Source organism: Siniperca chuatsi, linkage group LG14 (assembly GCF_020085105.1).
Source record: "Siniperca chuatsi isolate FFG_IHB_CAS linkage group LG14, ASM2008510v1, whole genome shotgun sequence".
Lineage (NCBI taxonomy): Eukaryota > Metazoa > Chordata > Actinopteri > Centrarchiformes > Sinipercidae > Siniperca > Siniperca chuatsi.
This window is the reverse complement of record NC_058055.1, coordinates 25,117,366-25,145,014: the sequence shown is the minus strand read 5'-3', so window position 1 is coordinate 25,145,014 and position 27,649 is coordinate 25,117,366. Positions and strand designations below refer to the sequence as shown.

General features: G+C 39.6%; 1 protein-coding gene across 2 annotated transcripts in view; it reads left to right on the top strand.

Moving 5' to 3' along the window:
• Positions 1-232: 232 nt before the first annotated feature.
• klf5l (Kruppel-like factor 5 like) overlaps positions 233-27,649 on the top strand; it is a 33,037-nt gene continuing 5,620 nt past the window's right edge. The window contains exons 1-4 of one of the 2 annotated variants that reach the window (XM_044223471.1): positions 233-1,265; positions 15,182-16,121; positions 17,991-18,050; positions 23,759-23,841. In XM_044223471.1, the coding sequence (XP_044079406.1) occupies positions 1,125-1,265; positions 15,182-16,121; positions 17,991-18,050; positions 23,759-23,841 (1,224 nt within the window). In that variant the 5' untranslated portion in view covers positions 233-1,124. The remainder of the gene's footprint in view (positions 1,266-15,181; positions 16,122-17,990; positions 18,051-23,758; positions 23,842-27,649) is intronic. The other variant, XM_044223470.1, reaches the window with a different exon arrangement.

Sequence of the window (27,649 nt, the reverse complement as noted above, 5' to 3'; positions counted from 1 at the left end):
AGTGATTTTTAAATTTGGCTTTGTAGGTGTTTCCATCGCTCTGTTAGCTCTCTTATCAGAGCACTGACTCGTTGACAAACCTATTTTTTTTAAAAAAAAAAAAAAAAAAAAATCTTTTAATAGACTTGATTTTCTGATCAGACTCGTTATCTTTATATCTCCTTTCTATTAAACGTCTGCCGTGTTTTCTGCTATTACTCAAAGCTTTATCATTTGCTGAACCTGCTGTAACGTGTGATGGAATGCACAGTTATGGCAATTTATTGTGTGCTCGCATAATAATCCAACTCTCAAAAGAAAGGGAGAGATGACCAAAGACCGGACACACTATCCAAGTAGGATGTAAAACAGTAGAGAATTGAAAAATAGGCTACGGACATTAGTTGTAAAGGCTTATTGTCTGCAACATCCCAAATTTTAAACTAATTCCATTATCTTGCCAGCCTATTGTTGAATACAATAGGTTTTAACTGTGCACTGCTACAGGTGACCTTTATCAGCATGACTCATTTATATCTTTTTGTGTGATGGGGATACACATTATCGCCAAAATCACAGATTGAAGAAACATGACCAATCATTTGGCAGGTAATTTATTTATTTATTTTTTTAATCTAAACCAGCTCATTTTGGCTTGCTAGCTTTCATCACAGCAGAAGAGGAGGGAAATCAGGTTGTTTGTGTTTTTTTTTTGTTTTTTTTTTTCCTAAATTTAAAAAAATTAATTTGAGATCAGCATGACTTTAGAAATCAAGCTTGTAGTTATTGTGTGTGTGTGTGTGTGGTGGAGGGGACAATACTTTGCCTGATGGCCCCAGTTGTTTTTCCTCCTTTCCTGGAGTCTCTCAGGTGAGTCCCGCCTCCCTCCACACAGCTGATTGGATCGCAAGACTCATCCTCTGCTTTCATTGGCTGTGTTGTGCGTCGAACCGTCGCCTCCAGGTAGCAGGTCCATACTTGAGCTCAGGTAAAAACTACCTGTGAGACAGAAGAGAAGAGAGGGGAGGGCTGTGGAATTTATCCGTAGCTTTCAGCTCCAATAAGGCGCAGTTAAGTGTAATAACTCTCTTTGCAGTTATAACCGAAATTCACAAGAAGATATATTTGTTTAAGTAATAATTTTAATGGCAGCGAGTGTAGGACTGGCGATGAATCCGCCGCATACGACAGAAGAAAGGGCGGTTTTCACGCAGCTGAAGCCAGTGAGGATGTCGGCAGCGGACGGCGCTGAGGACGCGTCCGTGTTTGAAGACGTCAAACCCGGGGTGAGAGTCTCCGCAGACCCGCTGAGGACGGCCGGGCTCCCGGTAAACCGGAGGTCCGGCCTCTCTGGGTGTTTTTAATTTTTTTTACCTGCACTTTTGGTTTGAGGTTTTGGGGGAAAAGAAAGCTGCTAATATCCATTGAATTACAGTTGGACTACTTTTCTATTTATCAGGCTGCTTTTACCTGTGAAAGGAAGCAGCTCACCTGTACTGGCTGGCAGGTTAAAGTCCTACACAGACGCCTGACATGTTAGAAAACGCAGGTAAAGTTCACCTGTAAGCTGTGTTTGGCGCAACTAATGGCAGTTCTGCAATACAAATTATTCAAATCCAACTTTATTTGTAGTGATGTAAGGGAAATGTATTTTAGTAGATGTAGTTTGAAGTTGCTATACAGGTTTTATTAATGTACAGTAATGGCATTCACACATACAAACAATGCACTTACATTGATTTTTATTTATTAATATTATTAAATATGCCACGTAAATACTTACTGTTAAGTTATTTCTAGACACAAAAGTTGATGCAGTCCTTGACTGTTAACATATTTATGGGAAAGGAACAACAAGCTTATTGTAGTATTGTAATTAGTGGAGTTTCTTTGCCAATAAACAAGCTTGTATACATGATGTGGTGTTGATATGAATATATTATGAAGCTATTACCCTGCTGGCCTTACTTATTTTGATTATTAAACATAAGCTAAGCTCGGTCAGAGAGGACCTGAGAACACATGCAGTTTCCTGCTTGTTTCTTCAAATTATGATGACTGGCCCTGCCTGCAGAAGCTGTTCAGTCATGGGATTTGATCACATGATGGAGAAGGAGGTTGAATTTTTAGACAAGTCTGGCAAAATGGCCTCTTCTCCATCAATTATCGCATTCCTATGTAGATCTGTCTGTCCAAGACAGTCAGTGAAAACTTGTCGCTCTGATGCCAGAAATGTGCCTGAACATTTCAGGAAGTAACTCGTGCCTAAATAACTGCAGAAAACTAGTAATATAAAAGGATAAACAACAATTTATGACCACCCCACCACCTCCTTTGTTAAACATGAACAACGGATGACAGCAGAGACACGACCGCTGCATTAAAGTTAAATGGCTGTGAATCGTACGTTGGTCCTGCATGATCACAACAGAGCACAAACGGAAACCGGATGCCCTCGTACGGTGCTGAGTTTGGCCTCCTGCCAGGTGTTTGGTAAACAAGCGGCAGACCCTGAGACCTGAGGCTAAAACTGCTCTGCTCCTCTATGGTTCCCACGTGACCAGCAATGCAGAGCCCCCCGTGGATTTGATAGGTTAGAGATGTTTGTTCACTTGGCTCTTGGTGCTTTTTTATTTTGGCTATTCTATTCTGGTGGTGTTGATGCATGTGGTATGATCTACTCTTTGTCATGTGTTGTACCTGCATGCAGCACATTCCACACAAAGCATCACGTGTTGAGTAGGCCCAGGCTTATGCTGTTGATTTTCATTCAAACATGGAATGAAAGTGGTCACATGCTGAAACTATTTAGAGCTTTATTGGCATTATCAACTAGACAGGTGCGATAGACGCTAACCAACATCTCCTAGCAGTAACATATTGCTGCATGTCTGTACAATTTGAATGTAGTCCTATAGGCTAGATGGGCACTGTGCAGCAGTCTTACTCAGATACTCAATTTTATTGGATCAGGAGTTTGTCTTGTCTTCTTCCTTTAAGTAGCTAGCCTCTCTTTATCATACAACTCTCTCTCTTCTATCTAAGCCAACCAGTTTTGTATAAATTCTGATTATGAAATATAATCAAATTGAATAGAATTAATCTTTATGTAAATAAAAATATATAATAATGCCAGAAAAGGCAAATGCTGAAGCCACAGCTAATGATGCCTGCCCTTCTCGCAGCACAACAAAGCTCAGTTATTTTCTTGTAGCTTTTTTAGTTATTGTGTCTTCAAGTTTTCATCCTGTGTCTTCTGAGTGATGTAGAAAACACTGTGTACCTTGTCTGCCTGTCTTGCTGTAGGTCACAGTGACTGTCTTAAACAGAGAAGAATTATTTTATAGCTGAAATGAACTGGTTTGCATGCTTGTGGGATTCCATGAATCACAATGTCATGCAGCTGAAAATCTGAACATGAGCACAGCAGCACAGGTTTTGTGAGAATCCTCTGATAGTAAACATGCTTGCACCAAATGACAACTTTCAAGTACATATTTTAATGTAAAAACACCATGTGATACTACCTCTCTGCAAAAACATGGCCAAACATTCAACTGCTTTTTCTCTTGTTTCTCTTTGCTGTAACACGCTGTGCTTGATGTTATGCAAAACATGACTTTGTCAAGAACAAAGATGTCAGGTGGGATAAGTGAAATAGTTACCCCTCAGGCAAATTAATGCCAACCGCAGCCTGAGAGGGTTTACCTTATGTGCTCTTGATTCACCATGAATGTGCATGAAGATCACACGTCGCTCTCTGTTTCATCACTTTTTTTGTGCAAATCACAACAGAAAGTTCTGGGTAAAGTAAATGTCTGCTTCTTGTCTTTTTACACTTTCTTTTTTTCCTCTGAGACATGTCTTTGTGTCATTGTGTTGGTGTTTTTAAAGAGCGCTTAACTGAGCCGGTGTCGTGACAGCAGTATGTTGCCCGACCTGTCTGAGCAGGGCCCGCATCTCCATAGGCCGCCTCGAGGCAATAGGGAGGATGATAAAGGCCAACCTCATGAGAAAGTCACAGTAGCAGTGAAAGTCTGTCGAGGCTCCTCGAACAACCGTCACATGCAGGTCTTTGGTTGGCTCGAATATTGTTGTATTCATTCTTTTTAACAGTGGTTTTGGTGTGTTTGTGTCAAAAGGTTTCTTTTGCTGCTGAGTAATTGGTCAAAAACCTGTCTGTAAATGAACTCATTGATCATTTGGCTGTGTCTGTTGCACATATGAATTTTTCCACAGTTGTTTTTAAATGAGTGCCAAAGTTTGTGAGAAGGCTGTTAAAGCGGTTCAATCCTCAACATGAAGTGGAATTAGATTTTAGTACACTTCTTGAGTCTTAAGCTTTTCCATAAAAGTGACATAGATTTCTTGCATGTATTGATCTTTTGGCCACATGGGTGCAACACAACAAGCTCTTAACCCAACATTAACATTATCACCTTTTATAAAGTTGTCATGGCAAACATGTCAGCAAACAGTTGTTTACACATCTAGCAGACACGGAGCAACATGAGCATTCATTTGGAGTTGTGTTTATGCCCACACAACGAATGTAAGCCCAATATTAACTCTCCTTTTAGTTCTGCTATGGTCTCCACCTACTCCTGAAGCAAATATCTGACTCTTTAGCTGCTAAATGCTCCACTATGTTCACCAGCTAGTCGCTAACTTTTGAGTCTTCCATTTGGTGCTGTGCCGGTAGTGCTATCAGCTACCAGGTTTCAGAGCTTTTTTTCCTGAAAACAGCTGCCCGCTGCTACTAGAAATGAGGTTGGTGAGAGCTGAGAAAGTGAACCAAAACAGTAAAATTGCAGGCTGCAACACCAAAACAATGAGCTGAAAGCTAAAACGTCTGTAGAGCTGAGGGGAACAGCAGAGTCAGTTGATAACACTCTGTGGGTTCATCACAACCAGCAACCCCTTTCACATTGCACATTTGATCCATTGTTAATATAAAGACATCAATGAGTGCAGCTTTAAAACAAGAATTATGCAAGAGAAGCATCTACAACTCCTAAGTCACTGGAGGAACTTCCTTTTGCCACTTCTACACTTGAGGTATTTGGATAATATTACAGTAGCCCAGTTATGTATAGTGGCATAGCAGTGGCATTTAACCACACAAATAATAAATCTGCCTGCTGAGTTTGGAGATGTAAAACCGCAGTGAAGAGGTCAACTTTGTGGTATCAAGTAATTTTTTATGTTTGGTCTGTGATGTTTCTGCACTGACCAGCCATCACCTGGTCGGACTGGATTGGATTTAATGATAAGATTCTACATCAGTTTCGATTCAGCCTGTAGTAGTTCAGCATTGTACAGTACAGGGCTGCAACTATTATTTTCATTATCGAACAATTCTTTTCATTTTTGAACAATCTGTTGATCATTTTTTAGATTATTGGATTAGTCATTTAGTCCATAAAATATCAGAAAACAGTAAACTAGCCCATCACAAGTCCCAGAGCCCAATGTGATGTCTTTGCTTGTTCGGCCCGACCAACAGTCCAAAATTCAAGAAATTCAATTTCCTATGATACAAAACAGTGAAACGCTACAAAACCTCACATTTGAGAAGTTTTCTAAGAACTTAGAAAATTTGACATTTTGTTCTTTGGAAATGACTTACCTACTTGTGTGTTACAGCAATACGGAAGACTGAAGTTTGACTGCTCATAAAACACTGTGAAGTGCATGTTTTGTTCTGGAATTAAACTGTAAATGTACCTAAGCAGTAATGGCAGAATAAGTAACTAATATGAAACCTATTTCCAGATTCTTTTGTCGTTATATCATCAATGGGTTTCCTGTAAGGCTGCATAGACGACAGGGAAAGTTACAGAGTAACTTCATGGCGTACAGATCAAGAGTGTGTTGCCAGTCACGCCTAATGACTCCTGAAGATCAATGCTCAGATATGGTTTGAATATGGATTTCAAGATGTTTGTTTAAATCCTGGGATTGTACTGGGACCTCATTGTATTTGAGCTTCTGATGTCATTATTTTGACCAGACTGACGCTCTTCCACATATTTCCTGTCATGTCAACCTTCCACTAGTGAATTGTCGTACATTCCCTCGTCTTTTTCGGCCCCTTGTTGCCGACAGACGCTGCTGAAGGCTGAAATGGTTTTGGTTTGACTAATGATTTGACTTCTAGGACAACCCATGCAGCTGATTTGCATCTGAGCAAGTGTCTGCTGACAACGAGTCTCAGCCTGCAGAATCCCACACTGATTGGTGATGGGAAGTGTGATGTGAGGAAATGTGATTAATTTGTTTTGTTCATTTTTTGGAGACGTCAAACATTTGAGAAGACTGAGCCAATTTAGACTTTTTCTACTTTACGTTTTTAAAATATAGATTGGATTTGATATTGGAAATTGGGTTTGAGGCAAAAGGAGAGTTGCAGCTTTTAATTGAGGGACTTTGTTGGTCTCTTTTTTGCTTGTATCATTGACTTGGTATCATTAAACACAACAAACTATAGAAAAAAATATAAGCTATAGCTGATTCTTCTGATTCTTTTGAATTTATTGATTTCTGTGTATAACATCCTCTTTGAGTGTTGCTGCTGTTTTTTAACACCTTTTATACAGGTTGTCTTACTCGTATTAATCACAAGCATACCTGGAAAAACAGATGTGAGTAATTTGTCTGTGCTTCGAATTTCTCTTGGCATGGTTACACCTCAGCCTTTTTCCTTTTTCTTTTTTCCATTGTTTTGAAAAAGAGATTATAGACTGAACTGGGTGTAAAACTCTGTGTAAAAAGCTGAGCCTGAAAATTAAAACTTGATTTTTAAGGTGACAGCAAAACTAGCCCAAGTAAAATAAATTGCTTTAAACTGTTCTGCAAATTCATTAATAAATAAAAAGTAAACACCAACAAAATCACTCAAATTTCCTTCAATTTGGTGGTGCAGATTACCTCTCGCGAACCTGACTATTAAACAGGTCAGGACCATGTAAACCCCTTTAGTATAAAATTGATTGTGGTGCACATTAAATCAAATTTTTTGGCAAGAGTTTTTCTTCAGCTCTGGTGAACCTGCATCATATCAGCAAAAAATTACACTACTGGCTGAAGTTTTATTAATATATCGGTCTGATGATATATGTAAACCCATAAATCAGTCCGATCCTCCTGCAGAGTGTCAGTTTACCAGCAGACTGGCAGAGATTTTTTCATTTGACTCATGCTGTTCTGTTCATATTGTTTGGTCTGCTGATGTCACCGGTACCCATCATGCCCGGCCGTGTCTCTGTACCAGACAACACACACCGCCTGCAGACAGTCTACTGTTTCCTAATGCCTGTGGTCTGCAAACTCATCCACTGAAGCTGCAAAATCTCTTTAATGACTACCACTGTTTACCCTTCACTCGTCTGGAAAAACAGTGAAAATTGTTCTGGTGAATAAAAACAAAAGGCGAAATAATTTTGTGGTAAGGGAAAAAATCTAAAGGTATCTCTAAACATGTAGTTGGATGCAGGATGTGCGTTCACATCGTCAACCAACAAGTCTGTTGTCCTAAGGGCCACGTTGTCTTTATTCCAGTTTCTTCAGCCAGTTTGAACTCCTTAAAATGAAAAGTGATGATTGATTCTTAAGTATCTTGGGACATTTGAAATCAAAATACCAGAAGAGGAACCCTGGATCCAGGACTGGAAATGCCCCCAGACACCCCACCCCCTTTACTGCATGCTAAATTCGAGAAGGACCTTTTCTATTTTGTGGGACAATATAGAACAAAGAGTGACAAGAAATAAGAGACAGAAATAGGATAACACGTGAAAGAGGTTGTTGTTTGGACGAATTGTTAACCCCAATATAAGGATATTGCAGTTCGAAATAATTCTGTCCCAAAATGTGTTATGTTTACACGATGATAAATGGCAAAGAAGAATTTTTGAGACAGTGAGGTCTTGGTTCATGTTACAGCAAAACACAACGAATAATGAACACCAACAAAGTTTCTTGAGAAATTTCAGTCCACTATCAGCCAACTCTGGCATTTTTGAAAGTCAGATTACTGTAAACCATGAAAACACCTTATACATATATGTGTCATATACAGTATGTGTACATATATGGAGATACCTTTTTATGTATATACAGTATGCTGGAATACCGTATATAATTTGATATTGTATCTTCATACATACATGCATAATGTTTATCATCTATGTCACATATTATTTGCAGCCTCAGTAGTTGGAACATATGTTGCATAAACAATACCAAATCTTAATTCAGGCATATATCATTATATATTTAAAAATCAATGCTATTTTTACACATACATGTTGACCTTATATGGGTTGACACATATATTGATAACCAGGGGCTATGTTTTTTACTTTTATAGATGACCGTATACTGTATAGACACAGAGGCATATATGAGGATATGATAGATTTGTATATATGATGTGTATTAACAGAAACAGTTATTGTGTGCAGTGAGTGTCGTTATTGTATCTGCTGCCCACTGAGTCTTGAGGTAAACAGTCGGTGCACCTCAGTGGACAGTCTTAGACTGAGCCTGAACTGACCCACCTGATGAGCGTCAAGCTCTGGTATCATTTATTGACTCGAACGATTTATCATTGACTGATTGATCATTTAAGTCAAAGTTTGAAGGCCTCACTTATATGTAGTGTCTGATGACCCCTCTAACTGTGAGCTAATCAAATCAGAGCATCGGATTGTTGTGTTTTCTGGATGTTTAACCTGCCTAACTTTAGTTAAAATGTAATGAACTTAAGTATAATAGAAGTAGGCAAACAAGTTTTTAACACCAAAGTATTATCAAATGTTATCAAAATGTATAAAAAATTTTCAGTTCCAGACTTTCCCAGAAGAGCTAAGTGAATTTTGGCCGACCAGCAGTTAACTCTTGTCTTTACTCATCACTGTCCTGTGAAGCCAAAACAAGCCTCCCTATCTCCCCCTCCATCAGTGGCCATAAAACATCACCACAGTCTCAAAGGTTTTGTTTTTGCTCTAATAGCCCTGTCATGATATCTGCTCTGGTGATTCACAGCGAACAGACCCGGGGGGGCACTATCAGTTCAGTTTTTTTATGGAGATCCAAAGGCGAATGATCACCGTTTCTTTGCATTCCTAAGAGCTATAAAGGACTCAGCCATATTGCAGATATATTGCAAACACAGCCATTTGTTTTTCAATTAGCAGGGGAAGGTTTCTGATGAAGATGGCAGACCTTGTAGCTTGGAGGCTTTTGGGTCAGAGGAAGCGGAGAGGGGTCAAAGGGCTGCTTTGATTGTTTGTTTTTTTTCTGTATTAAGTTGACTGCTTCAGTATGCGGCTGGCATGGGTTATGTGGTTTAACCACCTGTTGAGGATTTCATAGACATCTCAATAAGATAAATTCAAGATGAATAGCAATATTTCTATTAAATGTCATAGGAAGTTTTTGTCAATTAGGATGGGCACCCTCATGAAACCTCATTCTTCATTGAGTCTCCCAGGACAATTTCTTCATGACAGATTTGTGACATTAATAACAGATTTAGTTCTGATATGTATGGATCCACCAGCCAGTTTGTTTGTTCAATGTGGGAAGAGCCCTGATTGGTTAGAAAAGTGTGCCAAGAAAAGAAAAGTGCCAATTGGTGAATGAGTAGTTGGGTAGTGTGGGTAAGTGGAAATTACAGAGATGCAGGTTGAACCTTTTTGTGAATACATTTGAGTTAGTTATGGCATCACTGTGAATCATATCTGCTTTTATTTATTTTTTTCAGATTCATGCTGTTTGTGTAATAAAGTGCAGACTTTTCAAAATCATCTCAGCTGCACTCAACAATATTATCTCTTTGTCAGCAAAAGCAGACAAGATGTTTAGTTTGGTGAACTTCTGTCTCATGCAAGCTTAGAGTCCCTGCGAGGTGATTTTCATACTGTTAGTGCACTGAATGGAAACTAGTGGCTGCAGGGATTATGAGCGAAAAAAACGCAATTAATAATTGTAAAATGGATAGCAGTTTAAAGTGTATTATCTTTGTAGTAAATGTCCTTTTTAAAAATGGATGTCATACTGGCCTTAAGTGTGGAAACTCCCACTCCATCTCATAAACCTGAACAGAACTGATAAGAGACGGTTTGTTATCAGGCAGTAGGATTCATAGTGAAGCAGTTGTACATATTCTCCAATTATTAACTAAGTCTTGGCCGAAGATATTGTACTCGTTTACCACATAAAATCATACAGAGACATTTTAAATTGTAGTTCATCAACTAATTTGCTTTGAGGTTGTCATGCCTCTTGTTTAATGTGTCAAGGATAGTTAACATTACTAACAAGGCAGTTTTAAAAAAACTTGACAAACAAATTAACACACACACACACCTCCTTACTCAAAACGGCAGGGTTTCCCTTTAGCTGAGGTTTTCTTAGAGGTTCGTAAGATTGAAATGGTTATATGAGTCATACTGTTCTTGAAGGCTGCACACCCTGAGACTTTAATTTCTCTCTCTGAAAAGGGAGGAAGAGAAGGTACTTGCTTTGGGCAGGGACTCATTTTAAATGATTCATGGTTTTAAAGGTAATTGTCTTTTTGCCTTTTTTTATCCAGGGAAGGTTTGCTGAGTATGTGCGCAAAGTTAGTGACATAAATACATACATTTGTGTGGAGAAAAAGTGTGAAGCAGTTAGACCATCAATCTTTGTAAAATTATTTGTGTATTACTCTTATTTTGACGAGAGCTGCTAGTTCATCTCATGGACATCCATGAATTGAGCTAAGCCAAGCTAACCTTACCCTTCAGCATACCTTCAAACTTTATGCAGACATCCGTAAGTTTATTTGAGGTTTAAACTTCAAAACAAGTTAAAAATGTAAACTTTTGCAATACAGTACCCGGGTCGCTGTTAAGGAAACTGCAGCTGCATCCTCTGTTGATAACATCGACCTTTCTCTGCGCAATGTCGTCTTTGCATGTACAGCACAAAATTTGCCTAAATAGAGAAATGTCAATAGTGAGAAAAGATGCAAGCGAATCGGAGAACAGAGGTCGACAGCAAGAGGGATCAACAGCAGGCCAGCAGGGGACGAGGCCAAGGGCACCCAAGGGTTACAGCTGCCAGCAGCCCAGCAGCACAGGGCCTGTTTGTGTCCTGTCCTGAAAGGCACACAGGAGCCCTCAGTGGGAAGGAAACAGAGCGGCTGTTTTTGTTTTCTTTTTTTTTCACTCAGTAAATACCCAAGACTTTAATTTCACCGAGGGCTCCGATTGCACTGATGACAAGACCTTTGTGAGTTCACCAGCGACAAACGATGGACATCTATTAGCCCCTCGGGCACGACTGAGTAAGCACACACAGACACATGAATACATACACAGACATTTAAGCACACACACTTAGACAAATGTACACACAGAGAAAAAGTGAAGAATACATTTTGGGCCAAGATTTTGGGCCAGTAAATTAAAACTAACTAAACTAAATTTCAAAACTACATAAAAAAATGACATCCTGCACATTAATATGAACTTACAAATAAACACATGTATACAGTATTTGCACACACATTTATACAGTATTTACACACACACACACACACACAAAACAAACAACCACATGCGCACACAGAGAACTGACCCCATAGGCTGAAGGTTTGTGCATGAAAATGTATCAGCAGATTATTAATGGAGGGATGGGGAGTGTGTGTGTTTGTGTTGACGGTGCTGGCACTTGAAGCAGCGCTGCAGAATAACGGTGTTGAAACAGGCCATCTCTGCTGTTCAGCTGCTGGACACGACCTCGAGCACATCAGCACCTCGTTAGGTCATTTGTCCCAAATCGGTCGATTCAGTCCAGGACTCCACTGTACTCTCTGGGTTACGATTTCTGTCGGAGGTGCAGTTCATACAGTTCAGCTCCCACTGATAGGCCAAAGACAAAATTTACAGACAACAAAAATGTAAAATATAAAAATACTATAATTAGATCACTGTATTCAATGAATACAATAAACCAGTGCTGAAATGATAAGTGGATTCGTCTGTTAATTGGAAAGTAATAGATTTTAATTTTAATAATCAAGTTAGTTGGTTTAAGCTTCATAGATTTGATGATTTGCTTCCTTTTTCCCATTTCATGTCAGTATAATTTAATATTTTTGGGTTTTGGGGGGGTTGCTGGTCACATATGCAAGCAATTTTAAAAAAAATATTAGAACCTTGTAACTTGTGCTGGACATTTGTCATATGTATATATAAATGATTTCTTTGTTTTTAAAAAAAACTTTTTGCTCTCTCTCTCTGGTCCCTCCTCCCTCCCTTTCTTCAGCGCTGTGTATCTGTTGTCACTGAGGATCAGATTTGTCTGGAAGGTCTATTTTTACCTGGCAGTGTTTAAGTTTTGCTGCGTCTTTGTCATGCCTTCAGCCTTTGTTTTGATTAGGATTTTCTTCCTTCTTCTTCATGCATCATATCACTTCCATCGGCCACACCCACGGAGGAAACTCTGTTTGTGTGCTTGTGTGTAGTTGAGCATGTGTCGGTAAGTTGGTGTGTATCTGTGCGTGCATACATACATTTGCTTGTTCGCATTTTTGTGGCACATGTATTTGTGCATTTGTGTGTGTGTGGGTGTGTGTGTATGTGGTCTCTGCAGCACAGATTCTTTACATAATGGCTTGTGCACCTCCTAAAGGAGCGACTGTCTGCTTCATTGACTCTGAATGACACACACACACACACAAACACACAGGGACACACTAGTTAATCAGGATTAAGATCAGATAGTGCCATCCAGCAACAAACAAAGAGAAAAACCAACTGAGGAAAATACCCGCAATTTATTTTCTTATATACTCCTCCACCTGTCCAGTCTTGTTGCTTTAAAACTTTTCGCTGTATTTCAACAAAGGCACTATTTCCACACCTTTATCACCCATCACACAAGAAGATCTGATCAGATTTGATTGACAGTTGCATCTCCCTGATAACATAAGCAAATAATTATCATCACATTTGTATTCTTATATTGTTCAATTCTATTTGGTGCGTGGCAATACCGCACGTCACGCCGAATTCAAACCAGTGAGAAGAGCACATATAAAAACAGAAATACAGAAATGTTTTGTGTGAAATAACCAGTATGGCACATAAAAGTGTGTTTATGTTCATTTTAAACAATCTAGGTGATCACATCACATCATCTTCAGACAGATAATTAGCAACAGCTAGGTAGCTGCAGAGTGTAAATGACAACCAGACAGGAATGGCAGAATTGCAATGAATTCTAATTGGAGTGGGATACTCACCTGCAGCAACAATTGTTTGATGACAAAATCACAAAATCAAAGTTTTAGTCACAGGTCAAATTGTATAAGCTCACAGTCTCAGAAACACATCTCCTGTGGATTTTTTAAGGTGTCGTTCTCTCCCTTTGTTACTTTATGCTTGATTGCATCTTCTTGTCTTCATCCCCAATGAAATGGAAATGTGAGACACATCACCCCCATGTGTCCCAGTGGATTGTTCCTGGGAAACAACTGTTGTGCAGTGGGAGTTAAAATGAGCAAAGGGAAAAGCCTTTAACTGTGTAGGTAGTAGGTTGAATTTTTTTTTATATATATACCAGCTGCAAAACTGATGTATATTTATATGAAAATGTCCAGGATTCTTACTGCAGTAACATCAGTGTTACCTAATAATCAGATGATGAGTGACACTAAAGCAAGATCAATAACAGCAGCTCTTCAATATTTGCTTTTATGACTTGACAGCCTGCAGATTTTAATTCCAACCAAACACAATAACAGTTACTGATCACTGATTAATACATCTCCAAACACGCAGCAGGTGCTAACTAGTGAAACATATTCCAGCCCTGAAGGCAAAAGAAGGAACATACATCTGGATGTAGGTGAAATCCCTCTTCAGTTGTCTGTCCCTAATTCTGGTCCTGGCTGATTGTCAGGGCAGTGAGCTCCACTGGGAAGCAGGAATGTGAGGTATGAAGGAGGGGATGGAGGAGGAAGTCCTGGTACCAACTTATCTAAAACATTTCTTTTATCCTTTCTTTATAATTTCTTTTAATGGATTTCTCTTACAATTACTCTGTCTCTCTCTCCCCCAATATATATATATATATATATATATATATATATATATATATATATATATATATATATATATATATATATATATATATATATATATATATATATATACATATACATATACATATATATACATACATACATACATACATACATACATACATATATATATATATATATATATATATATATATATATATATATATATATATATATATATATATATATATACATACATACATACATACATACATACATACATACATACATACATATATATATTTGGCTTAACCTTTACGTTTCTATCATGAGTCATGTCACAGCCACCTTATCACAATCTGCAGCCCATTAATCTCACAAAATAATTACAGTAGTTAAACAAATATCTCTCTATCACTCTACAATGTAAAACAAATAACTGCACCAAACAGTAGCTGCTGCTGTGGATGTTTCCAAGAAAACTTGTCAATTCATACAATTGATTATTTGGTTGGCATTAACATGTTTTCACCCAAAGTGATGTGCTGTGTGTCACAGGATTTTAACATGAAATGCTTCAGTGGAGATAGAACCCCAAACCCTGGCAGTGATGGTGCAGCATTTTGTACAGATAGTTTTCCTGTATTGAAAAGAAGCACATTTTCCTGCACAGCTGTGGTCACGTTTTCGTGCTTTGTTCTCTTAAGTTGACGTTCTGCACCAATAAACATTAAAATAATTCATACAGGGAGGAAGTTATCAACTCCGATACGCACAGTAACATAGAATAGACCAAAATGCATGCTACATCTTTGTGAGGTGGGAGTGGTGAGTTTAAACAGCCACAATCCTGGACACACCTCAGTGTTCATGAATGAGTTGGCTCGGTCGGTCTGTTTACATGGCAGTGTGCTCACCTTTGACCGAGAACAGGTTCACTCTGGTATAAACCAAAAGGCATGGTAAGAACTGAGTGAAGAAGATGGAGCAGGTTGTACAAAATAATGTGTAGTTATACACCCAGTCTAAAAGAATTGAGAATGAAGGGTTGTAGTAAATTGCGGTTTAATTCCACATGTTGAATTCCTCCTTGTCTAACCTTCTCTCTCCTTTGTTTCTTTTCAGACTCAACTAGAGTTGGACAAGTACCTCCCCCAGGTCAACAGTCCCCTCTTGAGTCTCTCGAACAACACTGGTGACAAGAAATACAGACGAGAGAGCGCCTCCGTGGTCGACGAGTACTTCTCAGAGGACAAACCTACTGCCCCTTACAGCTTCAACATCAATGTCATCCTTCCCAGCACCACTCACCTCCGCACAGGTCTCTACCGGCCCAACACCAAGACCCTCACACCACAGCAAATCAAGACAGAGCCTGAGCTGGAGGTGCCCTGCTCCATCCCTACTACCACCACCCAGGCCCTGCCAGACTTCACCTCTGTCTTCAGCATGCCGCCTGTAGTCAACAACGTTTTCATCAAACCAGACATGAGCTCTGGAGGAGTGGTGAGTGTGCCCGCAGGGTCCCAGCAGCAGCAACAGCAGTCTAATTTGGAAACAGAGCTTCACATCGGACCCCCAGCCCCCCAGTCGCAGGTCTACCACATGCCCGTCACCAGCTGTGCTGACCTCAACACGACTCTGTCCCACACCTGCTCGTCGGCACATGGCTCCACCAGTGGCAGAACCATGTTGAACCTCGGCAGCGTTGCATTGCCGACAACCGACAGCAACTACATGATGGCAGAGCACCACCTGTCACAGCACCATGGTTACTACCAGGCCTCTCCAACCAATTCATGCCAGCACACAGCGCCCCACAGCCTGCCACCCTCACCCCCAAACTCTCAGCCAGGGAGCCCAGATGGTCAGGCAGAGCTGCTCAGCTTAGCGCCCCAACCTCCGCCTCCATACCAGCAACGCCTGGGAGGGATAAAGGTGATGGGGTTGTCCCCACATGCCATGCTGATGACACATGGCCAGGGTGTCCTGACAGGTCCCAAATACAACAGGCGGAACAACCCAGAGCTGGAGAAGAGGAGGATCCACTTCTGTGACTACCCAGGTGTGTGGTTAATTTCCGTTTAACTGAAAAATGTATCGCAGTAAAACATATTTGTCAATAATTTTTCATAGAATGTGAGAATAATTTTCCCCTGGGGCAAGAAACTTATTTGGTTTCAAGAATTTTAGTGGGTCTTGAAACTAAACAGATTATTCTACTAGTTTCACCAGTGTCACTGATTGAAAAGTGAACTTGCACTGAAATAAAGTTAACTGACTTCATTGGCAGCATCTTTTCATTTACCTGCTGTATAATTTGGAGCCAGTATGTGCCACTGTGCTGCTCCAGGCAGAAGACAATCGAACCACCCCCTTAAAGTTTCTCTCTACACATGATCAGCTGGAGAATCACTTTGCGCAAGTTAAAAGTGAAGACGCCAAGCCTTGCTGCAGCATTACCTTGGTTGATGCACACCACACAGATTTTATGCCTTGCTGCAGCGCTCAAAGTTAAATCACTTTCATCTTTGGCCTTGTTTGTGAGTGACCTTTCAATGTGCAGTTGATGAGATGTCCATGATGTAACCTGAAAGCTACCCGTGATGGATGAAAAAGGTGAAAAGAGGTTTCATGCACACAAACCCATGTTGATTGTCAGGTTCTTACTTCTCACTCGGTAACTACCAGTGGTGTCTTTTGTGATAATCTGCAATGCATAATTCACGGTCATTGCCAGGCTTTTTGTTTAGTTTTCTTTCATTTTGTTAACTGTTTCCTGGCACTTTCCTGCTACTTGGCACGTTGCGTTGTGACGTTACACTTTGCCTCTGCACTGTGCTCTGCGCCCCACCTTGCAGTGAGCACAGGAGGTACCACTGATCATGTGTAGAACGCCTTAGGCAACATACAGAACAGTATGTAATCCAATATCTGCCCATACACACAAAGAGTTAATATTGAAGCACTGCTACTGTACAGTATACTTCCATTATAAACACAAGACACACACAAAATCAGAAGTTTGAGCCCTACAAGATGTCCTGCATAATAACAGTTTGCTACACAAATAACTAATGAATACAAGTTCCAGCTAGTTGGTTCAAATTGCTTTCTACCATTGTCAGTGATGTGTAAATATGCTCAACTCCCAAAGCAAAAGCACAAATGCAAACTGTCGTTAATACACTGCCTCTCTCTTACATGCTTAAACACACACGCACATCAGGAAAAACAGAAGCCAGATTGCTAGCATGCTTGATAACACACTGCAAAAACATTTATCTCAATAAGTCATTTAGTCTCATATTCAGCCTTCAAAATTTTGTTTAAAACAAGAAAGATACGTCAATGAGGTGAGATAATTCCACTGGTTTCCTGTGCAGTTTCCTTTGTTTCTAAAGTCTCAGGGCCAGGAAACGAGGCAGAAATTGGCTATCAGGCTATTAAGACAATGAAAACTGACTGTATACAATCCTTGATCCAAGTTTCAGTTGTATGGGAAGCAGGTCACATAATCTCATCTCATTTTCAGATTTTTCACGTTTTGAGAAAATAAGGATTTTAGGATTCCAAATAGAGGACTGCAAAATATATACATTTTAACATTAAAACCAGCTTACATAAATTAAGTTTACCATCCAGAAGTACATCAGCTGTGTTTGTGAAAGGGATTAATTGGGAGTGTATGAGACCAACAATTTGAAATGGTCCATTTAACTTCCCTTGCCAAAGATCCTGGTTGGCGAATATGTGAATGAGTTGTCCCTGTGTTCGTCCACTGGTATGTCATTCTCACTGGGTCAGAGGTGAAAAACAACTCAAGAAATGGCACATTTTCTTCTTGGATAACAGCTTTATGGCCAAGGTAAACTTTGTGTCAGGTGAGCACATTTAGCCTGGCTCATGATGTCTCTCTGTCATTTCTTTTCAGGCTGCACCAAAGTTTACACAAAGAGCTCTCATCTGAAGGCACACCAAAGGACGCACACAGGTAAAAAAAAAACTGTTCTCTGTGGGTTTAACTTGAAATAGATGTTGATGTGACGGGAACTAAATATTGGTGTTTCTTTGCCACAATAAATAATTGCACATCCCTATCCATCAGCTTTCTGATGGGTAAATCTGAATGGCCTGTTCCAGCTACCTTTATTTTTCTACCTACATTTTTCTTAATTTAGGGCAGGTTTGCTGAACATAACATCAACCTTCTTCATGTACATACAGTTCAGTCAGAGACACTTGAGTAAAGTGACCATTTTTAGCAAAATTGGTTTGATTGGATGGTTGCAGATCAGCTAGTAGCTAAGCAGCTGAGGAATGAGCCACTGAAGGTAAGGCCAAAATTAAGCAGCTGATGTCAATCAGTTGATGCAAGCGCGACTTCAGTGCTCTCCCTGAATTAACGCAATGCTCCATTTAACACAAAAGATGATAATCTGGATGATTTTAGGTCTTATTCACCCCAGCAGTCGCAACAGGTGACTGGATTTTCTGATAAAAGATTCAGTCACTGACTGATGGCTGCCTAATTAAAAATAGTCAAACTTTATATCCTGTAATATGGAAGAAAATCAGCTTTCTCCGGTGCAATGCAACCTGATGACACTTAAATAATAAAATAAGACTTTAAGTTCTGATAATCGGGGACTCTGTTTGAAGTTCTGTTTTTGAGTTACATTGTTTTGTGTGGAATCGCTCAAATTTTCAACACTGATGAGGATTTAGAAGCATCAGAATCAGAAATACTTTATTGATCCCCCGAGGGGAAACTCTTTTGTTACAGCAGCTCACTGTCACGTCAGTGTACACAGGAAAAGTTCTAAGCAATCAGAATATAATACACTATAATACAGGAAAGATAAATTAAGTACAAAGTGTATATAAGTATAAAATTAAAATAAGTGTAAAGTACAAAGTGGATTTACCGGTTGATAAGTATGTACGGTATAATAATACAATGTAATAATACAAGTAGTAAGTAATAGTGCGTGAAGTGAAGCTTATTAAGATGTTTATGAGATGGTGGATATTGCACAGCAGTAATAGAAGTATGAGTAAATATCAATAAATAGGGAATTTTAAACTCTGTGAACTGTGTTCAGCCTTGCACAAATTAACACGTGTGTGCTGCCCTGTGAAATCCCATTCATTCACTCTTTCTGTCCAGATCCAAACTAATCCTGGGATTCAAACCAGCAGCCATCTAGTCACAATCTCACCACTGTAACCATTTAGCTCCAAGTTCAGTTGGCTTCAGCTTATTTATTTGTATATTGCATATTTTGTCACATCGGCAGTTTCGACACGCCCGTTAACTATAATGAAGAACACAATGAAAAGGGAAAAAAACATAGAAGCAACATTAGTTTGCTCAAGAGTTTTTGTTTTTTCTCTGCCATGTTTATACATGCTCATACCTGTCCTCCGAGCTTCCCCAGAGAGAGAACAAAGGGAAGGAGGATGGGAGGATGAAGGAAAGGGGGGGGGATAGGGAAGACGCAGTTAAAACCAAGGCCAAACCAGTTACTCCTGCTTTTCAGTCCCTTTTCAGAGGATGGAGGAGAAGGTGGAGGGTTTTCAGAATGGGGGAAGGCTGGTTTCGATGTGTTTCCCTTCTGTAAGATGAAACCTTTGGATTCCCAGCAGCCTCAGACCTGGATTTTGGTGATTTACTCATGCGAAAGAGCGAACACATGAATGAATGTGCAAATAGAAACAGATCTCTTTATGGTCACAAATAGATAAGATGAAACTTTATGGATCCCAGTGGGGACTTTGGGTTGTTGCAGCAGCAGGATACAGCAGCGCAAAAGACAAATAGACTATAAAATATGCAGTGAGAATATAAAACAAAATAAACAACAAAATACAATAAAGCAGTAAGAGTGTAAAGAAACATGCTGCTGACGATTATTTCAAGGCAAATGTAAACTGTATTAGAGGGAAATGTCAGTGTGTGGAAGGATATGGATTCATGTATGTGTCATACTGGAGGTTTGCATGTTTTCGTTAACCAGCACGCAAAGAGGCTGCTGCACTGTTAGCATGGTCATCTAGGTTTCAATAATAATCTCTAGTTAAAATAAAATAGTAGTATTTTCTACAGCAACATGGTCAGATTGACACTCTCACCATCACCGTCTCTTTGGCAAAGCTAACAAAGATGAACAAACAAGTTAATATCACATTGTCTTTGGTGTAGCACTTTGTCAATAGTTGATTCATCTGTGGTTGCCTATCATTGCACAGCTATAAAATCATCTGTCACCTAGAGGAGGTTTTGTTATTAAAATTATATATAATTTATTGATCAAACTGTCAAGTTCCTCTGTTCCCTGTAGGCGTGGTTTTTTTTGCTGGGCTACAATGCAAAGTGGCCATTGAATGTGTCTTACTGACTGACCGACTAACACACATCTTTGAAATGAGCGTTTGCAGTTTCAGGAAGATCCACTGGGCTATTGGTTCCCCACCTTTTTTGGCTTTTGACCCTTCAGTACAAAGCTATGTCTCTCTGCGACCACTCATCACAGGTTGAACTTCGACAGGTTGTGACTAGTTCAACCAAAGAGAGGTTATTCCTTCTCAGATTGCTTTATTTGAATCATTTGACAGGCCTGATAAGGTAAAAGTATTCAGTTATTCACAAGAAAAAAGCAACAATTAGAGGAAAGTCTGAAAAATTAAGATAATTTTGTGTTGCAGGAATATGTTCTTTCTTTCCTATCCTAGCCATCTCGCAACCCCCTCGGTGGGTCCTGACCCCCAGGATGGAAACCACTGCAATAAGGCAAACTTAAAATCACCCCAGTGTTGCTAACTTGGCAACTGTATCTCTGAAATTGGCAGTTTGTAAGACTACAATAAACAGCCAAGTGACTTCCTCTTGAAGACAGCCGCAGAGGTGAATCAGCAGTCCCTTCTGCTCACTGTGTTCAGTGTGCAGATAATCGCACCATGTTTGGGTGATTGCGAAACTGAAACATGTAACAGAAGGCAGTGTGTAAAAAGTAAATGGCCTGGTTTACTCAATCTGGTCACTCAGTGAATCTCACAAACAGGCTTCACTTGCGATCTGGTAAAACCAGGCTTGCAGAGTCTTGCTTTACATTCAGTTGAAGATGACTCATGAGTTGAGCATGTAAAGAAACACTGAGCGGACTGTCCTAAACTGCCGGAAATGTTCCAGGCAAATCAAGGAAAATCAACAAAACCCTAACCATAGTGTGGACATGGCATAGATCTTCATTCATATACGGCCTCTTCTCTCACTGTTGTCAGTATTTTGTCTACAAATCCTGCGCAAAAACAGTGATCTGGACGGATATTCATCCCCCATCACTGTTACTTCAAACTGGTTCATCTCCTATCTCTCAGAGAGACAGATCACTGCTGATAATGGTTATTCTGCATCCCCGTAGCTGTGGAGTGGCTCAATGCTCTGTCTTAGGTCCCATTTTTATTTTGTATCTATGTGCTATGTACAATCATCCCACCACTGCAGATAACACGTGGTTCAATGTACCTGTGAACTTCTCAGTTGAAGACTTAATGCTTTCTGGCTAATAATCAAATTTTAGATGTCCAATAACTTTAACCAACTCAAATAAATAGTCTTGTTCTGCTCACTGAACTCATATTATGTTTATGATGAATTTGGTAACCTGACCCCTAACAGTGAACCGAGTTTTTGACTCTAAACTTACCTTTTGAAAACTGCATTATTAAAGTAGTCCAGTCCTGTTTGCATCAACTTAAAATCGTTTCAAAATGCAAGGGGGTTGTTCTCTGACTTGTAGTTATTCATGCTTTATCTTTTCCAGAACTGATTCATGCAGCTCTCTGTTTGCCTACTTGAGTGGTAAAGCCTGTTCACACCTTCAACTCATACAGAATCCTGCAGCCAGTCTCCTATCCACAGCAAATACAAGAGATAATGTAACCCACATTATAGCCTCTTTTGCTTCCAGTTTATTTGAATATTTTTTGTTATTGCCTGACTCCAGACATAATTTTATTTTTACTATTATTCCTCACATAGATTCTTAACACAGATTTTCAACACAGAGAGAGCTTCAGAGAGCATGACGGTGATTGACGGGCTTACTGGAAAACAGAGATCATTTCAATTTACTGGAAGTTCTGACTTTCTTCTTTTTCTTAAGGCGATAGTATCAGGAAGTTGTGTGGGTGTGTGTCAGCATGATGGTATGATAAAATATTCTAGGAATAAGTATCAGTTTACTGTTCTTCATTTTCTTCACTAAAAGCAACCTGCTTTTCAAAGGTTGATCTGTACTAATATTAAATTAGAGTCATCTTTTCACAAGGTTTTCCTAAAAAGATCTATCACGCTGACTGCAGGTCACATGATTGCCAACATAGCAGGTGATTAGCTCCTATTGTAGATATGTATGTATCAAGTTTGGAATTGCTTATCTTGATCACGGTGAGACGACACGGTGGCTCACTGGTTTACACTGTCCCCTCACAACATGAAGGACTTTTTATGTTCATACTTCATCATTACTTCAGAGCATACTTGTAATGGAGTATTTTTAGACTGTGCTATTTCGATTTCGACTGAAGTAAAGGATCTGAATACTTCTTCCACCACTGTTAACAACATCTATCAGGCCAGACCACATACAGGTTGCCAATTTGAATCCCTGTACCAGCTTCGATGGTTATCAGTGGGAAGAGCAGCCATTGCCATGGTGCCTTTGATCAAGGCATGAACCACCTGAGAGCTGGTGTGCATGCTGTTGGAGTGCATCATTATCTGCAGTCACTGACAGCGCTGCGATCGTAACAACCTGCCCCTCCCACAGGTACAGGGGGCCAACCTTGACCGTGGCCTCAGCAGCCATTTGAGCGCTGCACACTGACTTTTGTAATGGTGTTAGTGCGTGCGTGCATACGTGTGTGTGTACATGTGTGTAAAGAGTATAGTGCTATCACTCTGATTAGGGAACCCTCCAGCCCTCTTTACAAACACTAACTGAGCTGATAAAACTAAGAGGTCCACAAAGAGTTTATGGGCGTCCTGGAGAGCGCTGAAAGTGTTTGCTCTTTGACTCAGTAAAACCAGGCAGAGATGGTTTTAAAATGTGTTTATCATACTCCTGATGTATTATACTAGACTGTGTATAGTCATTTAGGACATGAATGGTTTGAAGTAGAAGAAATAAGATATAGATTGCACATGGTTTGAAAAATCTATAGTTTCTCCTCAGGTATTTATTTATTTCTTATCTGTACATTTGCAATGTTGATGGATGATCATTAAGAGTGGGTGGAAACATTTTGAAACACAGTTACTTCACTGTGATTCTGACTTTTGCACTTTTGCATTTAGGAAATGCAATTTAGGTCAGTGTTAGCCTAATTCTTGTGTCAGTCTCTTATTTATGGACAAAAACAACTTAGAAAAATAGTGCTCACTTTCATCAGGGTTTTTTTTATTTTCTTTAAGAAAAGTAATCATTTTTTCCACAAGTGTTGGTCAGAGTAAGTGCATCAAAAGGTCAACCAAATAGAAAGAGAACTTGATGAGAAAAAGTGATGAACATATCATCCCCCTCATTTCGAACTTTTTGATTAAAATGATTTATAGCACAGGATTAAAATAAAATTAAAAAAAATAATTCCATACAGAATTGATTTTAATCTCATTTTGTCTTTATTCTAACTGTACAGACAACCAAATCACCAGAGGAGAAGTTACTAAGTTTTCATGCAGCAGGTTCAGGGTGGCAGAGAGACGTGAAGCCTCCTATAAAGTAAATATATACGTTCCTTATAAAGTACACATCAGCCTGTAACAAAAGCTTTTTTGTCCCAGAGTGACTGATGCACTGTAGCTGTTACACTGCCTGTACATTTCTAAGTGTGTGTTTAGTTGTGTTTGTGTGTGTGTGAGACTATGTGTTTGTCCATTATGGTTTATGACCTATTCATACATGCACTTATTAGTGTATGTGTGTGTGTTTGAGACAGAGCGATAATAGTTTGGCCGTTTCTTATCAGCCACCTGATCAAACAGTTGCTGTCTGTCGTGTACAAATGCCTGTAAAGGCTTTTGAGAGCGGATGCCTTTTAGTTTTAAAGGCGACGTCCACGTTTTCATGGCGAGCAGCCCGGTGGACTGACGCCAAAATCACCCATATGTGATAGTTAAGATTTCCTTAAGACTGAAATGTTTACCACCTGGCAATCATTAGGCAGCACTGACAAAAAGCTCAGTTTTTTCCCTTCATGTCACAACATAAGGCTTTCAAATTCATCTATCTTGGAGACAGTTGGCTTCATGAGGATTAAAACTGTGCAAAAAAGATGAATTTTCGACAGGGACCTGCCATTAAACAGAGAGTTCTTATCACTCCACAGGTAACGAGTTGACCAACAGGTAAAATGCCCCAAAATCTGAGAGCGATGGGTATAGACTAAAAGAAAATGAAAGCATGTATTGATGGATGGAGAGGTAGGTTTTCACCTGACCTTTTGGCAGCTTGTTTAGGAATATATACCAGTCATGTTTGTTCTGTGTGTATGTGTCGTATTTCACCGGCCTGTTTGCTAGCCCTTGGGGATAATAGTCGAAGAGAGGCGGCTGTGCTTTTGACCCCAACAGCACAGCTATAGAGCAAAATCAAACACACCTGCGGCTCGAGGGCCTCGAGCTTTTATATGGAGACATTTGCACTCCACCTCCACACGCACATCAAGAGCGGGTAATTCTAGAAACAGGATATTGTCCTGATAGGAGGCTGGAGTGCTTCTGAGCCTCTGATGTGGGGTTTAGATGCTTGTTGGATTAGAGAAGTCTTCTCAGGTTTAATGGTGTGTGTGTGGGGGGGGATCCATGGTACTCCAAAAATGTGTTTAAAAGCTATTAGCATGTGTATATGTGTTTAAAAATAAATAAATAAATATTTTTTTAAACCACCAATTTTTTACTCCCACATTTGTGAAATATTATTTTAAACTTCTAGCTATCCCAAAATATGTTTTTTAAATGCCACTCAGGATGGAATAATTTAGAAATATGCAATTTCAAAAGGCTGTTTTTCTTAAAGTGGATATTTTTAGATTTCAAAACTCTCAAAAACACACTAACAAAGCCTTTTTCTTTGTCTTTGTCCGTATTTTTTTGCTCTTTCTGTCACCTGAACCCCCCTCCACCCCGTGCTCTTTGGACCCCCTCACTCCACTAATAGCTGTCACTCAGTGATTGATGGTCAATAGCAGAAGCTATCTAATCAGTACTAACAGGGCCCACGTCGGTAATGAGCACTTGATGACCCAAACGGCCAAAGACAGTCACACTCCCTCAACACTGGCTGATGGAAGAGTTGCCTCGAGGATTTTCAGGGACACAACTTAGGCTACATCCACACTAATACATTTTTGTTTTAAAACGCATAACTTTTGCTACATTTACGTTTAGGCTTTTGAAGAGGTTGCTGACCCCGTTTAAGTTTGAAAACTCAGGACAGGCAGAAACAGAGAATTTTGAAAACGATGACGCAGACACCCATGTTCGCTTCCTGCTTGGGTCTTCAGTCACGACGTGTCCCTGATTCGTCACGGCCCATCACGTGACCCTTTTCCGGAAGAAAACAAATGACATCAGCCTTGACTACCAGCTGTTAATTCAATATGGATAACGAATTACAGGCATTGCTGACCTTGTTATCTATGCTAGCAGCTGTGCTCCGCGGTTAAATTCTGCATTTTATAATGTTACTACTGCCTACATGTGCAGGAGGCAAGCTATTATTCGAGCGATTTGCAAAATTCCCGTGTCCAATCCAAAGAAAGATCTGGTTCCTGTTTTCACCAGCACGGTCATGCCCAGTATACGTGAATGGTCATGTGATATGCGTTTTCAGGCATGTTAGTATGGACGGAGATTATTTCTGAAACGGTGGTAAAACGCTCGTGTGCAGGAGATCTTAGTCGTAGCTTTAGAAAGTACACTTTGTGGCATTAAACATCGACGAGATAACATGACAAAAAGAAAAAACACTTAAGACTCAACAACACAATAACATGCTTCTTTTAAAGGGAGAGGGAGGGGGACAAACTTGATCCTTTATATCCTGAACTCTTTTACTTTTGGCTGTGGAACCACAGTTTGAGAAATCTGCCTTCAGCAGAGTTTTATTGTTTAGTTATCTCACTTCAGTTTGGTTTGGGCTCATGACTTGCATTGATTCTCAGACATTAATTTCCACCTCGGCTATGAACGATGACATTTTTTACCTGTTGTGTGCATACCAGCCTATTCAACGGAGCTTTTTCTCTGTGTTGATGATTAGCTCACTGTTTGGCAATAGCACGTTGTGGCACAGCAAATGTCAATGTTTGGGTGGGGAAGGATAAGTGTCGTGTTAGATTTACGTGGCTTGTTATTCTTCAATGCTTTGAATTTCCAATATACAGTTTCTATCTTTTCAAACCTTCTTATCCAGAACTACCTTATAATTATAAAGCAATGTGATATGCTTTATTTCCTAGATGATCAGCATTACAGGTACAAAAAGAAAGTGCAAGAGTTATATTTTGTTATTTATAAAAGTTATATTCCAAAACAAGGTTTATTTACAAAATCATTTTCTTAATAAAAAAGGACTGGCGAACGTGGGTGTCTGCGTCATCATTTTCAAGTCTCTGTTTCCTCCCATCCAGACCAAAATGCAAGTTTTGGAGTTTTCAAACTAAAATGGGCTCAGCAGCGTTTTCAAAAGTCTCTGTTATAGGGGTTCAAAAACGTTCTAGTAGTGTGGATATAGCCTCAGTCATTTAGGTCAGTGAGTAAGACATTCACATTAGTTAGTCAAGGCAGATTTATTTGTATAACACCTTCCAACAAAGTCAGATACCTCCTTCTTGTGAAAAATGCAAATTGCCTTGATGATGAATTATTAATTTCACAACTTGTCAGTGAGTATCAGAGAGAATAAAACTGCAGACCGACTACCGAGTTGAAAACAAGTCGTATTTTTCCCTTTTGGAGTTCCTCTAGGATCCAAGTGTAACCTTCCATAAAAGGGTTTGGGGTTAGGCTTTTACTAAAGGATTGCCTAACCTGGAGTGCACACACATACACACACAACAAAAACACAAACACTTTTCTGCATTTAGGTCAAAATGTTTAGCCTCTAAAAACAGTTTCTGGTATTAAAAACTCAGAAAAAGGCAGTCCCATGAGCTCTCCCTTACCACACACACACACACGCAGTCTGACAATGACAAATGTAACTGTAAAAAAAAAGGTTACCACTACACTTATTAACAAAGTGAGCTGAGATGGCATACACACACACACACAGCGGTTACATCTTATGGCTGCAACGGTGCATTTTTATAAATTCTGCAATGGTTTGTGAATGAAGCACGTCCTCTGTTGATTCAAGTTAAGACATGAAAATCACTTGAAATTGGACTTCCACATTTACACCTTAATGTCTGCCTTTCTCCCTCTCTGTCTCTATTCAGGAATATCACTCCAAATATATTATTGTATGTATAAACTGAGCATGTATTAACAGACCAAAACAACACGACATCTTGTCACGTGTGTGT